A 20836-nucleotide genomic window follows, 5' to 3' on the forward strand; every position below is an offset into this window, starting at 1 on the left:
CATCCATCCCAATCCCTGCTCCTTAAACACTGCTGCTTTGGCACTGGGACAGAAAATCCACACTCAAAATCTGGCCATCCACACTAGCCAGGGTGTGTTTAACCCAAAGGAAAAGCAGGGATTTGCCCAGAAGTGCCCCCTCTCCTCTTCACCCGTGCTGTGTGACCCTCAGAGGTGAGCTGTCCCTGCCAGGGGTGACAGCCACATGCAGCCAACACCTTCTGTCACCCTGGCTTTGCCCATCCTCGCTGAACATGTGCTTCAGGAAGTTTGGAGCTTTAGAGGGAGGCAGCTGGAAATATGATCATTGCAGCAGACCATTGGAAAAGCCCAGAGTGCTTCCTGTCACCTCTTTCTGGCAGCTCTGAGCATTCAGGACAGAGGTCTGACTGTTGTCCCTGCCCCATCTGGCACACCCAGGGCTCACACAGCAGCAGTGTGTGCACAGTGCTGAGCTCTGGCAGATGCTGTTGCCTGTCTCAGACATAAATCCTGAGAACTGTGGAAGCTGGAGAGAAGCTGAGAGGGCACGTGTGCCTGGGAGCAGAGGTGGAGTAAATCATGCAGCTGAGCAGCAGCTTTGGGTTTGATCCATGCTCAGGCACAGGGAGCATTCTTGGTGCTTTTTGGGCTTTCCTTGTGGACACACAGAGATGTTGTACCTGGGGGAGTTCCTGTGGGGATGGTTGTCCTGGTGCTGTGTGCTTCAGAGGTTATGGCAGATATCCCAAACCTGGGCTCTGGAGTCTTGAGAGCCTGGATGTTGGGATGATCACAGAATCCCAGAATGGTTGGGCTTGGAAAGAGCTTTAAAGCCCATCCCATTCCACCTGCCATCATCCCAGGCTGCTCTAACCCTGTCCAGCCTGGCCTTGGACACTGCCCAGCTGCTCTGGGCACCCTGTGCCAGGGCCTCACCACCCTCACAGGGAATAATTCCTTCCCAATATCCATCTAACCCTGCCCTCTGGCAGTGGGCAGACATTAAGGGACCCCACTTTCCTTTGGGGGCCCTGGAGCTGTGAGTCCCTCAGGAGCAGGGGCACAGCAATGCCCAGGAGGAACATTTTTAGCATCTTAGGTGGTGGGAAGTCTTGCTCTCAGCTCCAAATGACTTAGCAGGGTTTGTCACTTCCTTGGGGACAACTGCAGGGTATGAGGGCAGAAATGTCAGTACAAGGCAAGCCAACAGTTCTCAGAAAACACTGCAGAGTCCTTTCCACACCCCCCACTCCTCAAACTGTGATTCTTACCTAGTTGTGTGACTCATGTCATTTCTCTGCCTTATTTTGGTGTTTAGTTTTAGTAAATTTGGCTTCCTAGTGGTGAGAGTGACATCCTCAGCTCACATAAACCCATATTATGTCAAGACAGACACGTCAACACAAAATAGTTTAGAAGCCAGCCTGTCATCCCTGTGGCTTCCCAAGGAGAGGAGGGAGGAAGGTTCCTGGTGTTGGTGTTGTGTGTCCTGTGCCACTCTTGGAGCAGCTCTGAGCCAAGAGGCATCCCCAGAACCCCCTGCCCCGGGCTGAGCTGATTCTGCCCCTCTGCCCTGCCAGAGGGCAAGGATGGGTGGGATGTTGGGAAGGAATTCCACCCTGTGAGGGTGGGCAGCCCTGGCACAGGGTGCCCAGAGAAGCTGTGGCTGCCCCTGCATCCCTGGCAATGCCCAAGGCCAGCTTGAAGGACCCTGGGATAGTGGAAGGTGTCCCTGCCCATGGCAAGGGGTGGCACTGGATGAGCTTTAAGGACCCTTCCACCCAAACCATTCTGATTCTGTGATTATATGATACCTATAATAGATACTACATATATCTATCTTATATATCATGCATAAGATATATATCTACAGCATCTACAGAGAATAATTTTCCTTCCTGTCCCTGTGTACAAACCAAGCCCTTCCCCAGTGCAGCCAGCTCAGAGCTGCCTGGTGCAGATCCTCATAAACATTTGTGGATTCCCCTCTCCCTGCCCGCCTGCCGAGCACTGGGGGGTGACTCATGGAAGGTGGATGTGGGCCAGGGCCTGAACTTCATCATGTCACCACTTATGCATGTCTTTAGGCTTTAATCCTTCACATTCCACAACATGTTCCTGATGGCTTGGAGGCTGCAGCCCTTATTGATCCATCCCTTCTCTACAACAGCAACATATGGCAGGTTTCCATGGCAATGGGTCCCCCTGAAGGGGCTTCCTTCCCTTCCTCACTTTAATGGTCTTTTTCATTATTAAATCATCAGAGATAAATGCACACAGGAGAAGGGTCAATGTCTGGATCAATGGGCAGCAAACAAAGAGGAACTCTTCCATATTCATACAAGCAGGAGATTTCGGGAGATCAAACAATGTGGAATTGCCAGGCCCTGAGGATGGCAGCTCATGCATAATGTATTCTGGGAACTCTGCAATCAATACACATCCAACACCTTGGAGACCCCTGGGATTCAGCTGCAGGTGGGCAGGGAGAGGGGAATCCACAAATGTTTATCAGTGCAGTAGGGTGGGGTATGAAGAGAGGTTAACTCTGCTTTGTGCTGCCCATGCAGCTTGGGCTCAATGCTGCTGTCCTGGTTTGAAGGACAGGTGTCTGCCAATAAAGGCAGGAGCTTCTCTTTGAAATGGAGAATGTAAACCCCCTCCCTCCAAATTATTATTATAATTTTGAAATCAAGGGGCTCTCAGGCAAATATATGGGAATTAGGAATAACAGTTCTTTACTAGGAAAATTAAAATAGAAATGCAGTATTACAAAGAACAATCCCAAACCCTGCCAGAGTCAGAATCCAAGCTGACACCCGTCAGTCAGTCAGGGTGGTGGCAGCAGCCCCATTCAATGGTGGCTGCATCCTCCTGCAGTGGCAGATGTGGTTCAGCTGGAGCAGTGCTCCTGGAGAAGGTGCAGTTTCCTCTGAAGGTGCAGGGATGATGTGGAAAGGTCTGGCTTTCCTCTGGAATGCAGTGGGAAGAAGGTGCCTTGGTGTCCCAAATCTCAGTTTTTCTCTAGGTAGGAAAGGCTTGGCTCCTGCCCTGGCTGGAGCATCTGCCAGTGGGATGATGGAATTTGATCAGTCCCACAGTGGGGCTGAATGGGGCAGCAGCAGATGATATCTCCTGGAGGGAGGATGGGCTGTGGAAAGATAAAGATGATTGCCCCAGCTGGTTTAAAGTTGGCCCATTAGCAGATAATATGTGCCAGGAGATCAGGGGCACTGCCCCACCCATAGATGGGGACAGAATACACATTGCTGGGCACATCAACCCAATACAGCTGTAAACACAACCTGATGCTGAATTCTCTACCCATGGAGGTTGTGGGGTGGGAGGCTCCTGTGGGGCTGGGTCAGCCAGCCACAGAGTGGAACTGCCTTGTGCAGTGCTGTGAGTGAGGAGGGAACCTCCCTCAGCAGGGATCCCAGATTTGTCAGACCTTCTGTGAGGACAGGAGTCCTGCAGACATGTACTGCCCTGCCTCCCTTCCAAGGAACACTGTAAGCCTGGTGAATCTCCACCATTCCATCCTCACATGCTGTCTCCAGCTGCAGTGAATCCACGTTGCAGGACAGTTTATATCTGTGCTCCCTTCGGTGGTGCTGTGATGACAATAAATTCTCTGGGTTCAGTGTGTAAATGCTGCTCCTTTGGGCCTTCAGACAGAAAGGGGATGAGCTTTCCTAAGAGTAGCACCATAAAAATCTCACTGCTTCTGCAGCTCGTTGCATGGGAATTCTCCATGAGATATTAATAGCTGTGTCCAAGCAAGTGAGAAAATATTAATAATGCTGCTTTAGTGGGAGATGGGATGCGTGCTCTATTGGCCTCCATGCTCCAAATTTAGAGCCGGAACAAACCGAGTCTCTTGTGGCTATCTCTGGCTCTGTGAGAGAAATGAAATCTTGTTTATTTTTACCTTTCTGGGAAGATTGGGTTCTAAGTATAGATTTAAGACAGGCTTTAATTTGTTAGGCTGGTGTCTGCAGGCAGGAAGGCAGCAGGAGCTGAGGACAGTGGGCATTGTCTCAGTGGGGCTGAATCCACTGGGACTGTCCTGAGTTTTGTGCCAGGGGTGTGGTTCAGTGTGACTGGGAATGAAAGTGCTGGAGCATCTTGGGTCTGAGTGGTCCAGTTTGTCTGTAGAGGCAGGACAGGGAGCAGGTGTTCATCAAATGAGTATAAATCCCTAGGAAGTGCTTATCCAGGTGCTGTGGAGCCCCTTGCAGGCTCAGGGAAGGGTTAGGACCTCACAGGTTGGATGGACCCTCATCATCCCGGGACAGATGTGAGAGGAGGGTCATACATCAGAGGAGGGATTGAGGGGAATGTCAGATTTGTCTTTACAAGCAAACTGTGGGTCTGCTGGTAGAGAAGGTTAGCACTAAGAGATAAAAGAAACAATGGGATGGATTCCACTGATTGGTGAATGGAAAAAGATATTTGCCTTTACAAACAAACTGTAGGTTTGCTGATAAATGAAATTGGATTTCGGAATATGAAAGGAGCAACGGGGGGAAACTATGAATTCTATAAGAATTAAAAATTAAAAAGGAGGGTTGTACATTGGAGGGGAATCTCAGGTGTTCTGGGAAGTCTGTGCCTCTCAAGTACCTCAGCCCATGGGGAAAGAGAGAGGGAAATGCAGCAGGAAATTGGGATAAAAAGGGAGGCTGCATCCTCCAAAAATTGGAGAGATCCCAGGGGAATGGCCCATGGCCTCTCCCTGTATTAGAATAAAGCAAAAAGGACTTCTCTGTCTCCTTTTTGGACATAAATCTCTGGTGTTTGTGGGTTAATTTTCCTGACAGATGCAAGGCAGGCAGCAGCACTCCAGCCTCCAGGAGCCTCTCTGCAAACGTGGTTTGCTCAATCCTTGAAACCCAGCTCAGGACGTGAGTTCACTGAGCCCCTCGCTGGAGGATCCATCTCACAGTTGGAGTGCTGCTGTCCTGGCCATGGCATTTCACTCCTCACTTCCCAGCTGGCTGGAAGTGAACAGCATCTGAGAAGGGCTGGCAGCATCCACTGGCCCTTCACTTCATGTGGGTGTGGTTCACGAGTGGTTCACTTGAGATCAAGGATAAAGCAGAGTGTGGGGTTTCCTGAGGCAGGAAGGCAGCAAACACCACAAAGATGTGCCAGTGAAGTCGCAGAAGGTCAGGACTTTCTGTCTTGCCTGATTCATAAAGCTCTTTCAAACTGAGATGGAGGCCAGGGAGGTGTCTGTGTCTCAGCGACTGGGGTTTCTGTGAAGGACAGTCAGCAGCAGCTTCTGGGGGCTCCTCTGGCAGCTCCCTGGGCAGTGCTGAGTGTCCCACACCTGGCTTGTTCTCCTTCCCTCCACAGCCCTCACAAGGGGAAAGTGTTGCCATCTCTCCTGAGGGAGTATTTGATGAAAAAGACACTGATCACTGAGCTGTTCCTTCATTCAGACAAACCCACTGCTTGGTGGATTGCTTGGTGGATATCAGCTCTGCCTTCCTGGTCCTCGGTTCTTCTGAATTCTCCAGAAAAATTCGCTGTCACATGGATCAGTAGAATGGCTTAGCTTGGAAGGGATCTTAAAGGTCATCCAGTTCCACCTCCTGCTGGCAGGGACACCTTCCACTAGCTCAGGATGGTCCAAGCCCCAGTGTCCAGCCTGGCCTTGGGCACTGCCAGGGATCCAGGGGCAGCCACAGCTGCTCTGGGCACCCTGTGCCTCACCCTCACAGGGAAGAATTCCTGCCCAATATCCCATCTATCCCTGCCTTCTGGCAGTGGGAGCCATTCCCTGTGTCCTGTCCCTCCATCCCTTGTCCCCAGTCCCTTTCCAGCTCTCCTGGAGCCCCTTTAGGCACTGGCAGGGGCTCTGAGGTTTCCCTGGAGCCTTCCCTTATCCAGGTGAGCACCCCCAGCTCTCCAGCCTGGCTGCAGAGCAGAGTGGCTGCAGCCTCAGAGCATCTCTGTGGCTCCTCTGGATTCTCCAGCAGCTCCACATCCTCCCTGTGCTGCTCCCCAGGGCTGGGGCAGCTCTGCAGGTGAGAGCAGAGGGGCAGAATCCCCCCCTGCCCTGCTGCCCATGCTGGGGCTCAGCTCAGGGCAGGGGGGATTCAGGGCCATTTCCATCTCTCACCCCCCCCAGCTCCCCCAGGTCCCTTTTTCCCAGGGCTGCTCTCAATCTGTTCATCCCCAGCCTGGATTGATCCCAGGCTTGCCCTGACCCAGGTGCAGCACCAGCTCTGGTTCCTCTTGTGTTTCCTGAGGCTCACACAGAGCCACCTGTGCAGCCTGCCCAGGTCCCCTGGATGTCACCAAGTCTCCAGCTCTGCAGGAAGCCTGGCAGCAGTGGGTGCAGAGCAGGGAGGCAGCAGCTCAGCCACCTCAGATTGATAGAGTGCCCTGTGTTTTGTGAGTTGAAGAAAGGGCAGCATTCACAATGTACCCTCATATAATTGCTTAAATCCATCAATGCCTCAAACGTGGTGTTTGCAAATTGTCAGCTATTACTGCTGGAATAAAAATACCTCTAAGTAATGTGTATATTTATATTTTTACAGTAGAAAAGAGAAGAAATTTCCCCTTTGCTGCTGCTGATCAAATTATAGATTATAACGTGGCTGGAAACCTCTCCTGAGTCTAGACAACCACATTTGCTGGGTGGTATTTCTACCTCTGAATAAGTTTCTTTAATCTTTAGTGTCTCACAGTCTGTCTGTAATATAGGATGATAATACCTTCCTAATTATATCTGCTGGGATTTAATTAATGTTTGGACATCACTTTGAAAAATGTAGGGTGTTGATTATTGTTTAATAATGTAGTGTTAGATTTAAAAATTAATGATAGAGAAGCAATGAAAATACTTCCTTGCTTGGACTGCAAATGCCATCTCCAAGTATTACATAAGCAATAGCTTCCTTAATTTTCCACTTACCAAAATCCATGTAATTATATTTTAAGGTAATAATATGAGCATATGTTCTAAACTTGAAACACAGTTTGGAATTGGGCACTGCTCGGAGGAGATTAGGTGAGCAATTATGTAGATTGAAGATAATCTAAGTCAAAGGCTAAGTGCAGACCTTGGAGAATATCTTGCCTGGGGTAAAACTGCCAGCTGAATTCGATGGGAATTCTGTCAGGGACAGCACAGGAGCTTTGAGGAATCCAGATGCAAAGTGCTGCCTCGTTTGTGCAGGGATCTCTCCCCATCACTCACCTGCTTGTGTCAGCATTCCAGCCCATCACTCCTGTGCTCCTGGCAGTGCACTGAATTCCCTGGGGAATGCTGTCCCATCCTGCTGGACCCAGGGAAGGAAGGGCTGGAGCATCCCCGGGGAGGTGCTGTGGGTGCAGCCCTTTCCCAACCAGCTGGGTCCCCACTGCTGGGTTTCCACACCTGGCAGAGCTGCTGGGTTTGTGCCCCTGAGTCCAGGAGCAGCTGGGAGCCAGCAAAGCTGCAGGAGATGCAGGCATGCAGGAGGTGCAGGCATGCAGGAGATGCAGGCATCCAGGAGATGCAGCCATGCAGGAGGTGCAGGCATGCAGGAGATTCAGGTATCCAGGAGATGCAGGCATCCAGGAGATGCAGCCATGCAGGAGGTGCAGGCATGCAGGAGATGCAAGAGATGCAGGCATGCAGGAGGTGAAGGGGATGCAGACATGCAGGAGATGCAGGTATCCAGGAGATGCAGGCACGCAGGAAATGCAGGTGTCCAGGAGATGCGAGCATGCGGGAGATGCAGGAGATGCAGGAGATGCAGGAGATGCAGGCATGCAGGAGATGCATGTACCCAGGAGATGCAGGACATGCAGGCATCCAGGAGATGCATGAGATGCAGGTATCCAGGAGATGCAGGCATGCAGGAGATGCAGGAGATGCAGGCATCCAAGAAATGCAGGAGATGCAAGAGATGCAGCCATGCAGGAGATGCTGGTGTGCAGGAGATGCAGGAGATGCAGGAGATGCAGGCATCCAGGGAATTCCAGAGGAGGCTGGGAGCCAGACTCTCCCGTGCTGTTGGAAGGCATGGCTAATTAGCAGTGCTCCCAGGGGCTTTAGTCAGGATGGCAGAGTATTTGCACAGATCGGTCAGAATGAATTAAAACTGTTTGTCTTTCCTGTTAGCTGGGCCCTTCCTCATTACACAGCACTCAGAATATTTCTGTAACTCGTTTGACTCTTTTTCTGGTGAGTATTCATGGCAAAGGGGTTTCCAAGTGCACAGGTCTTTGAGTAAACTCCCTGTAAAGAAATTAATTCTTCCCACAAGGGAATTGCTGGGCTCAGAGCTGGTTAAATGTCCTTTAGTGTGTTTAGGAGCAATGAATCCCTGTGTTCCTCCTGTTGTCTCAGGGTCTGTAACTCTCCAGTAGAAACAGCCTGCTCCTGTCTGGGAGCAGTAATGCTTCCAGAGGCAGGGAAGGATCTCCTCCTGCTTTTTCTCTTGCTCTCTCTGTGTTCAGCTGTCTCTGTGAATGGCTGCTTCTGAAACAAACTTTGCTCCCACTGTGGCTGCAGCCTCCCTGAGCTCCACAAATGCTCTTTCCAGAAGGTGATCTCTGTTTCCAGCCCCACAGCACTCCTGGGAATTGCAGCACGACCTCTGGTCCAGGGTGCAGTCCAGAGCCAGGAAAGGCAGCTGCCACTCTGGAGAGAAGTTCTACAGGAGCTGAGGAGCAGCTCCTGCTCCAGGCAGGGGATGGAGATTCCGTGTGGGACTCAGTAGGTGGCACTCTGTTTCTGGAGTCAGCACCGAGCCCTGGGACCGCAGCTGGGTTTGGCTTCTGGGCTGGGTCTGAGCAAGCTGTGCTGGTTGAGGAGCTGTTCTTGGGAGGTCAGCAGGGCTGGGAGCTCGGTTCCAGTGCTGGGGAGACTCTCTTGGCTCCTGGCACTGCCAGGAGTTGTTATTTGTGCTTCACTTTGAGGCAGTGCCTCACTTCAGCCCAGAGCTGGCTGCCCTTCATCAGGAGCTGAAAAATCCAAAAAGCCTTGTTAATGTAGAGGTGAGGCCCCTTAAGTCCATTTTCTCTGGACTGTGCAAGCACTACAGAGCCAGAACAGAAGCTCAGATGCCACAAATGCACAGGGTTTCAGTACAGTTGTGACCCAGTGATGCTGCTGAGCCTCTCATCTCTGGGATTCACTGCTTTCCCTCCAGTTCCTCACTTCCTGAGCTCATGCTCTATTCCCACCCTGCTCCATGGAATGGTCTTGAAACAGGAAATTTAATTTTATTGTAAAAAATTACTTCAAAAGGCAATATTCCTGGCCTGCTGTCTCAGTGTGCTCTAGGCAGAGCAGAAAGATGTCCAGCATTCCAAACCCACAAAGCAATGCCTACAGAATGTACAGGCTGTCACATCAGCTGGGTGACACAGCAGTGCTTAAGGGAGCACATATTCCTGAAGTGTCTGTGCCACAATAATTCTCAGATACATTCTGTTTAAATAATATATTGGGAATGAAGAGATCCGAGGTAGTGGTGCATGTTAAAATGTAATTTTCAGATCCAAGGAGTGTGCAGCGAGTAGGATGGAGTATAAAAACCAAGGGTGTTTGAACAAGACATCTGGTTTATATAGTGCTGCCTGTTCCCTGTGCTCTGAGCTGTTCAGTTGCACTGAGTCAACTGTAATAAAACAATACATTCATATTTATTAATTTTTTATGTACGCTTTTGGAAACAGGAAGAGAAGTGAGAAGAAGGCAGGATGTTAGAGGGAGACGTCCCAGAGATGTATCTCTCTTTTGCAAGTCATACAAATGGCTTCAGATCTCAAAAATCAGATTCAGGTCCTAACCCTTGCTCAGCCTCAGCCTTCCATGGACAAATCCCACGCTCTTCACTTTGCCATGTGGCTCCTCTGTGTGCAAGGCAGGGATAATAACTCTGCCTCTCCTGGGTGCAGCAGAGCCAATTTCATCACTGTCAGCTCCGTGGAATCCCTGGGTGAAAGGAACAACAGAAATCCAGAAAACATGGGTTATTAATAGCTGGTGCTTGCCCTTACATACATCACATGCACCGTTAGTCATTGTGGCCAGTAATTTACAGGGAGGGAAAAGATGTTCCTCGGAGCAAATGCAAAATGACACTTGGATGGTATCAGACCTCTGAGGTGTTGCGGGCCCAGAGAGCCTAATTAAGTCTAAATGCACTGATGCCACCCTGAGCAGATCCTATGTGGGTGAAATGAAAATGTGCAGGAGCTCTGCAAATCTGAACAGGGGAATTTTAACTCCCAGGCAGCGACGGAAGGGTAGGTGTTGGAGTTGGTGTGCAGGCCAAATTTTTGGTGTGATCCAGCTTTTTCTGCTTCCTTTATAGAGCCCAGAGGTTGTCTCCTCCCTGACATCTTTATTAGAGGGAGCACTGGATGCAGAAGTTTCCCTTCTGTGGTTTTCAGTGATGGTTTTAAAGGTCAGAGCTGAGGGGCCGTGACAATAATCTGGAGTTGGCAGTGCAGCCCTGAGGAGAGTGGCAGTGGGGTTCAGCACTTGACTCTCCTGCTGTCCTGGTTTGAGGGACAGGTGTCTGCCAATAAAGACAGAAGCTTCTCTTTGAAATGGACAATGGAAACCCCCTCCCTCCAAATTATTATCATTTTGAAATTAAGGGGCTCTCAGGTAAAAATATGGGAATTAGGAATAGCAGTTCTTTACTAGGAAAATTAAAATAGAAATGCAGTATTACAAAGAACAATCCCAAACCCTGCCAGAGTCAGAATCCAAGCTGACACCCGTCAGTCAGTCAGGGTGGTGGCAGCAGCCCCATTCAATGGTGGCTGCATCCTCCTGCAGTGGCAGATGTGGTTCAGCTGGAGCAGTGCTCCTGGAGAAGGTGCAGTTTCCTCTGAAGGTGCAGGGATGATGTGGAAAGGTCTGGCTTTCCTCTGGAATGCAGTGGAAAGAAGGTGCCTTGGTGTCCCAAATCTCAGTTTTTCTCTGGGTAGGAAAGGCTTGGCTCCTGCCCTGGCTGGAGCATCTGCCAGTGGGATGATGGAATTTGATCAGTCCCACAGTGGGGCTGAATGGGGCAGCAGCAGATGATATCTCCTGGAGGGAGGATGGGCTGTGGAAAGATAAAGATGATTGCCCCAGCTGGTTTAAAGCTGGCCCATTAGCAGATAATATGTGCCAGGAGATCAGGGGCACTACTCCACCCATAGATGGGGACAGAACACACATTGCTGGACACATCAACCCAACACAAGCCCTGAGGAGAGCTGTGCTGCAAGGAACACGTGGCAGTGGGGTTCAGCACTTGGCTCTCCTGCCCACTCTGCACACCTTGCCTCTCCAGGGCAGCTCAGGAGCAGCAGGCTGGGTGCAGGAGCTGGAGGAGCTCAGGGTGGAAGCGCAGGAATTGCTGGACAGGACAGCTGACCACACTGAACAGGGAGAGGCCGGGCTAGCAGGGAGTGCTGCACTCAGGGGAAAGCATTTCACTGGCCTTGTGTGTGTGCAAAACATCTTCCTTGGACTGGGAGCCATCCTGCCACTGCTGGCTGTGTCCCCAGTTACACTGAGTGTAGAAATCACCACCCAGCCTAAAAAAGAGGCACAAAAATGCAAAGATCTCAGAAGAAAGGCCCTTACCTCCCCAGCACTGCAAACCTGCCCATGCCAGGCTCATGCCATTAATTTGAAACTTGGGAAAACTCATTTTCTTTGTGCCTATCTCCTTGTGTATTCCCTAAGGCAAATGAAAGATGGCTGGGAGGTTATTTATTTTCGGTAATAATGCACACAGTGCTTCCAGACTTCCTGCTATTGTGCGATTATCCAGATTAATTGCCTGGGAAAGCTGCAGCATCATCTCAGGCCCTTATTAAGGAAGCTCACGACACGGATTTATATTAATGCATATTGCTGGGTGCACAGCCTTGCTCTTGCAGGCAGGTGGACAAATCCCACTGCTGAGTGCTGCCAGCACCCCTGTACCTGCAGACTGGGGGGAGGATTCCTGGCACCTTCCCTCACAGCACCTTGAGAGCTGGGAAGAGAGTTGAGGTCATTTTTAGAAAGCTTGTTAGTGAATAACTTTGCTTATTCTAAAATCAGTTCCCATCAGCCTCTGCTGAATGATTGTGAGAATTGCTGGGGTGCTGCTGGCTGCTGACCCTGTCTGTGCGTGGGCAAGGGCTGGAATCTTAAAGATGCTTTTAGGTGCTTTAAAGTGTTCTTATGAAGGAGAGAGGCTCTAGACAGGGAAGGCTTTTAAGACATATTCTGCCCTTTTGGTTTCTCTGCTGAGAGTTTAACAAACCGTGTAGCTGCCTTGCTTTGGAAATCCTGATCTGCAGCAGCTCAGCCTGGTCCAGGTTTCAGACAAACAGCCACTAACCCAGGTAGAGCTTGAGGGCCTTTCAAGCAAGTCCAGCTCTCCTGAAGCATTTCAGGGATTTTGGCTGTAAAGGGTTGGACAGAGGAGCAGCATGAGCATGTCCTTCAGCAGCCCAGCACTTCCCTCTGTTAAATCAGTGTCAATCCAGGGCCACACTGATGCTCTCACTGCTGTTGAGGTGATTTGCTCATCTCCTGTGACAGAGTGGTGGCTCTTGTATTAATAACTAACAATATTAGAGGAGCTGACCCATAGTGCACAGTGTGGGGCTGGTGGAATCTTGGCAATGTGAGCCCACAGTGCATCAGCATCTACAAGTGGCATGTGAGGAGGGGACTGGAGCACCAGTGTGCTGGGCAGTGAGGCTCCTCAGCAAGCTCTGACACTGGGAAGGGTTTTATTCCTCATTCTGGGGGAGTTGTGACCACACTGTCTGATTGTGCACTGTGGAAAATCTGTAAAAAGTCCCAGACGAATAATTAGGGGTTCTATTCAGTCTGTGTGTGCCTTCAAAACAAAACTGAGTGTTATGGTAAGGTCCACTGGATAGCACTGATCTGCCACTGGACTGAAGATAAGCTTCCTGGACACTGTGCTTCATGGAACAGTTAAATGTTGGTGTTACTGTCCTTAGGAATGGAATAGGTATTTCCAGGCACGTGACTCCAAGCTTTATTGATTGTTTCTGTACAACACAGGAGCCTGCAGAGTGTGGGCTGAACTCCTGGAGCCCAGGCTCGGCAGGAATCTGAACTGAAGGATGGAGATGAGAGCACAGGTTCCAGTTCCATCCTGATCCCATAACTGCTTCTAAAGAAGGATCAGACAGCAGGAGCAAAGCCTGATGGTTTAACCCCAAATGGCTTTATTGGCACACAGACTCTGAGGCTTCCCAAATCCTCATTCTCTCCTTACCCAGCAGTCGCTGTAGTAACCACAGGCTTGTCAGTCTCTCTTCAGCTCCCAGGTCCCAGGAAAGTCTTCGGGTGGGCATGCCCAGCTCCTCTGTGAGCCCTCAAGGCAGAGCAGGAGTGTTCCTCTGATATTAATTAGTCAATCAGCAGCTCGTGGAGCAGCAGAGCCCAGGGGATGGCTGACAGCAGAGATGGATGAGTTCATCAGCGCAGCTGACCCGGGCTCCCCGACCTCCTGCTCTGTGCCTGATCTCACATGTCTCTGTCTTGCTGTCCAGGTTTTACTGGGATCTGACCATGCTGCTGCTGATGGTAGGGAACCTGATCATCATCCCTGTGGGCATCACTTTCTTCAAGGATGAAAACACCACCCCGTGGATTGTCTTCAACGTGGTTTCGGACACGTTCTTCCTCATCGACCTTGTCCTCAACTTCCGGACAGGCATCGTGGTGGAGGACAACACCGAGATCATCCTGGACCCGCAGAGGATCAAGATGAAGTACCTCAAGAGCTGGTTTGTGGTGGATTTTATCTCCTCCATCCCCGTGGACTACATCTTCCTGATCGTGGAGACGCGCATCGACTCCGAGGTGTACAAGACGGCGCGGGCGCTGCGCATCGTGCGCTTCACCAAGATCCTGAGCCTGCTGCGCCTGCTGCGCCTCTCCCGCCTCATCCGCTACATCCACCAGTGGGAGGAGGTGAGACAGCCCCCGACAACTCTGCTCTCACAACATGCTTCCCTTCAATGCCCCTTTGTGCCTGTCTGAGTGGTTCTGGCTCCGGGGTCTGGATAGCTCCAGAGGCAGAGTTCAGCTTCTCAGCTAGCCAGGAATGAGATCTTGGGAGTTGCTGTAGAAGTTCCACAGGCAGTTTTATTTCTTCAAAGGGTTCTACCAGCAAAATCCCATAGCATAGCAAGGGGTTTTTATAGGTTGTGGTTTGAAGGACAGGTGTCTGCCAATAAAGGCAGGAGCTTCTCTTTGAAATGGAGAATTTAAACCCCCTCCCTCCAAATTATTATTATAATTTCGAAATTAAGGGGCTCTCAGGTAAAAATATGGGAATTAGGAATAACAGTTCTTTACTAGGAAAATTAAAATAGAAATGCAGTATTACAAAGAACAATCCCAAACCCTGCCAGAGTCAGAATCCAAGCTGACACCCGTCAGTCAGTCAGGGTGGTGGCAGCAGCCCCATTCAATGGTGCTGCATCCTCCTGCAGTGGCAGATGTGGTTCAGCTGGAGCAGTGCTCCTGGAGAAGGTGCAGTTTCCTCTGAAGGTGCAGGGATGATGTGGAAAGGTCTGGCTTTCCTCTGGAATGCAGTGGGAAGAAGGTGCCTTGGTGTCCCAAATCTCAGTTTTTCTCTGGGTAGGAAAGGCTTGGCTCCTGCCCTGGCTGGAGCATCTGCCAGTGGGATGATGTAATTTGATCAGTCCCACAGTGGGACTGAATGGGGCAGCAGCAGATGATATCTCCTGGAGGGAGGATGGGCTGTGGAAAGATAAAGATGATTGCCCCAGCTGGTTTAAAGCTGGCCCATTAGCAGAGAATGTATGCCACAGAGATAAGGAATCACTAACCAACTTGGTTTTAACAGATGGTGATAGAATACACATTTCTGGCCACATCAACCCAACACATAGGGTTTAGGAGGACTGAGATTCTAACCAGTAAAATTATAAGTTGAGAACTATCCAATTGCTTTAAGATTCTAGGTGAGAAGACCAATCATCTAGTGAAGTTAAAGACCAATAGAAATTTTATATGATCACAGGGGTTTCAGCGGGGAGGTGGACATTTCTCTGACACGAGTCATCCTAAGAAATTTCATTGTCTCAAGGTATGCAATCCCAGGGGCCCTTTTCAGGGACAGTTGTATCATCCACACCCCTTCTCCGTCTTGCCCATTGTGTTGGGGCCCAATGCTTTGTTGGAGCAGGGAATCCTGCAGGTTGTTGGGATGGTGCTGTAGGCTCTGGGATGGCAGGAGGGTGGGCATAGCTGGGCCCCTTGCAGGAGTTGTGTAGCTGGTGAACAGAGCAATCAGCCAGACAGCCAGGGCTTGCCCTCTCAGAGCCCCCAGAGGTCCAGGAACAGCTCTGAGGAAAGGGCTGCAAACAGCTGATTTGCAGAACCTGTGGCATCTGTTTGCCATCTGCTGCTTCTCTGTGCTTATCTCTACAATAAAGAGATAAGCATGGCCATGTGTTAGAACCCTCTCGCTTTCTGTATTCTCTGACACTGTGCTAAGGGAAGAAGGAAGGGGGAGGACAAAGGTCTGGTGAAAAGTAAGATCCCCACGAGCCCAGGACCCTGTGCTGCTCCCAGGGGGAATTCCAGGATGCAGAGCGAGTTGTCAAGAATAATGTGGGTGAAGCCACAACTTTGCTAGTAGCTTGATAATCAGTTATTTTTTTCCTGTCTCCGTGCTCTCCAAAGCAGAGAGAAAGCTCCCTGCATCTCTCTCCACATGTCAAGGGCATATTTGCAGGACAAGGAAAGCTGGTCAGGGCGATTTCATCTTCATCTTCATCCCCATACTTTGTGTTGTGCAGCAGAGCCTGCTGCAGAGCATGATCTAATGCAGAGCCTGCTCCTGGGGAGGTGAAGGGGAAGCAGCCATGCAAGTCATGGCTCGATTGCAGCGAGCTGTCACAACACAAATTCATGACAGAGCTGAGCCCTTCCCTCCTCCAACACTCACAGGGAGAGCACTGGGGCATGCTTCACAAAGTGTCCTTCTGGGGTGACTCAGTGAGTCAGGGCTGAGCAGAGCACTGAAATCTCTCCAGGTGTGTTGGCCTGTCCCCTGGTTGCTTTGCTTCTCTCTAATCTGAGCGGCTCAGGGAAGGTGAGGAGGTGGCTCAGGCTCTTCACCCAGATTCACAGGCACCCACAGCAGTGCACAGCTCCCTGCCCGTGCCCCCTGCTCTTTCCTGGAGATGCTTGAAGAGGACTGAAGTGTATTTGCTGTTGATTGTACCGAATTTGTTTTTAAAATGATGGGACTCAAGCATCTCAGCGTTTTTCCCTCTCTCACTTCTTGTGGTTTGACCGAGCAGCCATTCCAGTTTGTGTCCCATAATGGGATTCCTGGGATGCTGCTGTGCTGGGTGCTGGGTGCCCTCTGGGGCACAGGATGAGGCAGTGCTGCCAGGGCAGGGCAGGATGGTGCTGGTTGCAGTTTGGGGCTGCAATGCAGACTGTGCTGTGCACTGCAGAGCCCAAACATCACCACTGGCTGTGTCAAACAGGCTGTGCCCAAGCTGCAGCTCCTGAGGAGAGTTTGGCACTGGGAGCTTCTCCACCTTCCACACCAGGCAGGAAGGACAGGTAAGGGAGGATCCCCAGTCATTGGTGCCACAAAGCAGGGGGGACACAGGGAGGGGAGTGCTGCTTCATCCCTGTGTGGGAGTGTGCTCCCTGCAGCCACACTGGCAGCTCTCCTCCTCTGAAGTGCCTACAGATGATCCCTGTCTGAAAGGCCACATTCATCTTTCCTCCCTGCAGCCACCAGTGCTGCTCTGGGAGTGCCAGGACAGAGCAGTGCTGGACCAGACTTACTCTGGGTGAGTGTGCACAGCTAAAGGAGGAGGACTGGGGAGAGGGGGTGCTGCAGGTCTCACCTCTGTGGTCCCCCACATCCCACTCCATGCCTCATCAGCTGCAGTGCCTCTTCAGCTCTTTGCTTATGACCAGATCAGCTGAAATGTGAGCAGGGTGCTCTGGGGGAGTGTGTGCAGGGCACAGTCAGCCAAGGTGCATGGACAGAGAGGGATCAGGGAGGGATCACTGTGCCACTGTGTGCAGGCAGAGCTGGGGCAGGGCTCCAGCACACACAGGGACAACAAGGGGGCACCTCCTCAGCTGCCAGCAGCCTCTCCCTTCCTTCCCCTGCAATTGTCCATGCTCTGCATGAATTTATCACCGAGGCTGCAGCGAGCAGGGAGCAGCTTCTCGAGGGCTGCAGTGCTGTCAGGCAGCCAGGCACTCATTAGCTCCACACCAGCACTGCTCAGGAGTCTGTGGCCTCCAGAGCTGGGGCTGCACTGGCTCTGAGAAGCCTCTGCCATCCTCCCAGATCCCAGAGAGGTGCTCTGGGGATACAACCTGAAGAGAAAAGGAAGGCAAAAGGCAAGGAAAAACAATCTAATGCACTCGTGTTCACTGGAGTACAAAATTAAGCTTAATTCCAAATGTAGCAGTTTCATTTGCATGATGCATTTTGCATGAGTGGTCCCACGAATGAATTTACCAGAAGGACAGAATATAAATAGAGTCTTTTTGAAGTGTCTGCCGTGTCTCCCCTGCAGTTGGGAGCTTGATTGCAGTGTAGGCAGCTGCACTCACACTGGCTGGGGTCTGGCTTGCCTCAAATCTGAATTTCTGGCCCCAGTGTCTGGGAGTTCCCCAGGCCAGGAGGGTCAGAGCAAACGGGGCTGCTGCAGCCAGGCCTTGTCCTCCCCCAGAGAAACTCCTGTTATTTCAGCCTTGGAGCTGCTCCAGCAGCTCTTTGGTGTACCCAGCTTGGTCAGTGGTTCCTGGACCTGCACTGTCCCATTGTCCCACTGTCCCACTGTCCCACTGTCCCATTGTCCCATTGTCCCACTGTCCCATTGTCCCATTGTGCCATTGTCCCACTGTCCCACTGTCCACTGTCCCATTGTCCCATTGTCCCATTGTCCCATTGTCTCATTGTCCCACTGTCCCACTGTCCACTGTCCCATTGTCCCATTGTCCCATTGTCCCATTGTCTCATTGTCCCACTATCCCACTGTCCCATTCCCATTGTTCCACTTTCCCATTGTCCCACTGTCCCCCTGTCCCACTGTCCCATTGTCCCACTGTCCCATTGTCCCACTGCCCCATTGTCCCATTGTCCCATTGTCCCACTGTCCCACTGTTCTGCTGTCCCATTGTCCCATTGTCCCATTGTCCTACTGTCCTATTGTCCCATTGTCCCCCTGTCCCACTGTCCCACTGTCCCACCGTGCCATTGTCCCACTGTCCCATTATCCCATTCCCATTGTCCCATTGTCCCCATTGTCCCACTGTCCCATTGTCCCCCTGTCCCACTGTCCCATTGTCCCATTGTCCCATTGTCCCATTGTCCCATTCTCACTGTCCCATTGTCCCATTGTCTCCCTGTCCCACTGTCCCATTTTCCCAGTGTCCCACTGTCCCCCTGTCCCATTGTCCCCCTGTCCCACTGTCCCATTGTCCCACTGTCCCATTGTCCCATTGTCCCACTGTCCCATTGTCCCATTGTCCCATTGTCCCATTCTCACTGTCCCCCTGTCCCACTGTCCCATTGTCCCCCTGTTCCCCTGTCCCACTGTCCTATTGTCCCCCTGTCCCCCTTTCCCACTGTCCCAGGGTTAGGGAGTTGAGCCTCCCCACTGCTGGGCTGATAGAGTGTCCAGGGAAAGGAGATCTAAACATGAACATCCCACAAACCTCATGCCAAGCTCCCCCAGGAGAAGGAAAAATGGCAGAAACCCCATGGGACCCATGGATTCAATCAGGATGAACCACCCAGGTTTTGGGAGTCCAAAACCCCACAATTTTCTGGGTGCTCCCTGTTGTGTGCACAGCATCTCCCCTGTGGTTGGTGCTGGGGTGCAGTAACCTGTGTTTAACATGAAACTATTCAACTTTGGAGCATTCATTGCAACAGCAGCACAATCCTGCTCCTAGAAATTGGTTTCCAAATAGCACATAGGCTGAGATAACCAAAATGTTTTGATTGCAGACTCTGTGGGAGGGATTATGATGGAAAGGAGAGGAACTATCTGGGTTTGATATATATCACAATGATAATACTATCATAAGTGAGGGGTTTTTTCAGCAAGAAAAATACATCTTTTGGATTTTGCAGCTGAAACCTGAAGCAAAGGACAATTTGGTGATTTTCAGGCTATTTTATTGAAACCTTGCAAACTTGCCTGAGTGCTGTCTTTTTCTTCCCTTGAGTTTCTGTATTACAGAGAAGCTCTAGGAGGGAGGGAATGCATTCCTCTCAGGTCCCAGTAACAACATCCCAGTAACTACTGGGCACAGATCAGACCATCTGAAAGATAATTTCACTTTTCAGAAGCTTCATCTATTCAGAAAATGGACCCAAAGCTGGAGGGGCTGTGTGGAAGGATCCAGAAAGATCTTCCAGGGTCCATGAGAATATGGCTCCCAACTGATTCTCCTTTTGACTTGCTAATTCCCTTCCTTTCTTCTGACCTATCTGTAGCCTTTCCTAAATTCAATTAAAATTAGGTGGCCAGTGGCCTGGGGGATGGAATGTTAGACCAAATCCAGGAGTGGATCCCAGGAGGAGCTGGGCAGAGTGGCTGTTCCCAGGCACCCCAGCAGGATCTCATGGCACAGGCAGCTCCAAGGGGCTGAACAGATCCTTTATGGGGAGGATTTGCAATTCTGTCCTATTAAACAGCAAGGCAGGCCCAGGAGAGTAACTCATTAAAACCCCTGGCCACCCTTGGGTAAAATCAGACTCAACAAACACTGGCAGTGTGGCCAGGAGGGGGATGAGGGGCTGAGCTTCTTCCTAAATTTGCATTGCCTCATTTCTGAAGGGTTATTAAGCACTGGTCTTTAATGTGCTTGCAGGAGCTTATTAAAACCATAATGCAAGATGCAGGAATTTTCATTCTCACTGCACAAAATGACGCCAAATTTGAGACATCTTTTCCTCTCAGAGAAAATCCTGCCCTGAAACAAATGGCAAAACCCTCTTGTTGGAATATTAGTCAGAGGTTTTTTAGGATTTTACTGCAGCCTTTCACATGGGACTGTTGTCACTTGTGCAGCACAACATCCTTGTGGGGGGAGAGCAGACAGCACAAGGAGATGGATTTTCTTTATCCCTGTACATTGAATTTTCCCTCTCCTGCCCAGGGGCATCCCCAGTGATCCATCCCCTGCCTTTGCCAGGAGAAAGACACCCAGAAAAGTTTTTTTGGAGGAGTTGGTCTTTGGCAGAAAGTCTAATGCAAATTCAGCCCCCCACCTGGGCACTGGGAATACAGTTTCAAAGAGAATATCATAAAAATTAAAAATGGCTTCTAATGAATTATAAGGAGCCAGGCAAATATTTGAATAGCTGCGCAGCCATGGAGGTTGCCATGAAAAGGAAAAAGCTTTTATTTTTTTCTACAGTCACCTCCTGGCAATGCTTAATGTGGATTGTGTCAACAACAGGGTGTGAGCAAGGAATACCAGGTTTGGGATTGGGGCACAGAGCTGTGTGTGCCTGGTTTGGGACTGGGATTAGGGCACAGAGCTGTCTGTGCCTGGTTTGGGGGTTTGGGATTGGGGCACAGAGCTGTGTGTGCCTGGTTTGGGGTTGGGATTGGGGCACAGAGCTGTCTGTGCCTGGTTTGGGGGTTTGGGATTGGAGCCCAGAGCTGTCTGTGCCTGGTTTGGGGGTTTGGGATTGGGGCACAGAGCTGTGTGTGCCTGGTTTGGGGGTTTGGGATTGGGGCACAGAGCTGTGTGTGCCTGGTTTGGGGTTGGGATTAAGGCACAGAGCTGTCTGTGCCTGGTTTGGGGTTGGGATTGGGGCATAGAGCTGTC

The 20836-nt window shown here is 50.8% G+C and overlaps 1 protein-coding gene across 1 annotated transcript in view; it reads left to right on the top strand.

Moving 5' to 3' along the window:
* The window catches only part of HCN4 (hyperpolarization activated cyclic nucleotide gated potassium channel 4), a gene marked incomplete at its 5' end in the record, with an annotated part of 94354 nt that overhangs the window by 16021 nt on the left and 57497 nt on the right, over positions 1–20836 (top strand). Inside the window, one exon of the mRNA XM_079317559.1 lies at positions 13686–13945. Within this exon, the coding sequence (XP_079173685.1) occupies positions 13686–13945 (260 nt within the window). The remainder of the gene's footprint in view (positions 1–13685; positions 13946–20836) is intronic.

This window comes from Erithacus rubecula (assembly GCF_903797595.1).
Source record: "Erithacus rubecula genome assembly, chromosome: 14".
NCBI classification, from domain to species: domain Eukaryota; kingdom Metazoa; phylum Chordata; class Aves; order Passeriformes; family Muscicapidae; genus Erithacus; species Erithacus rubecula.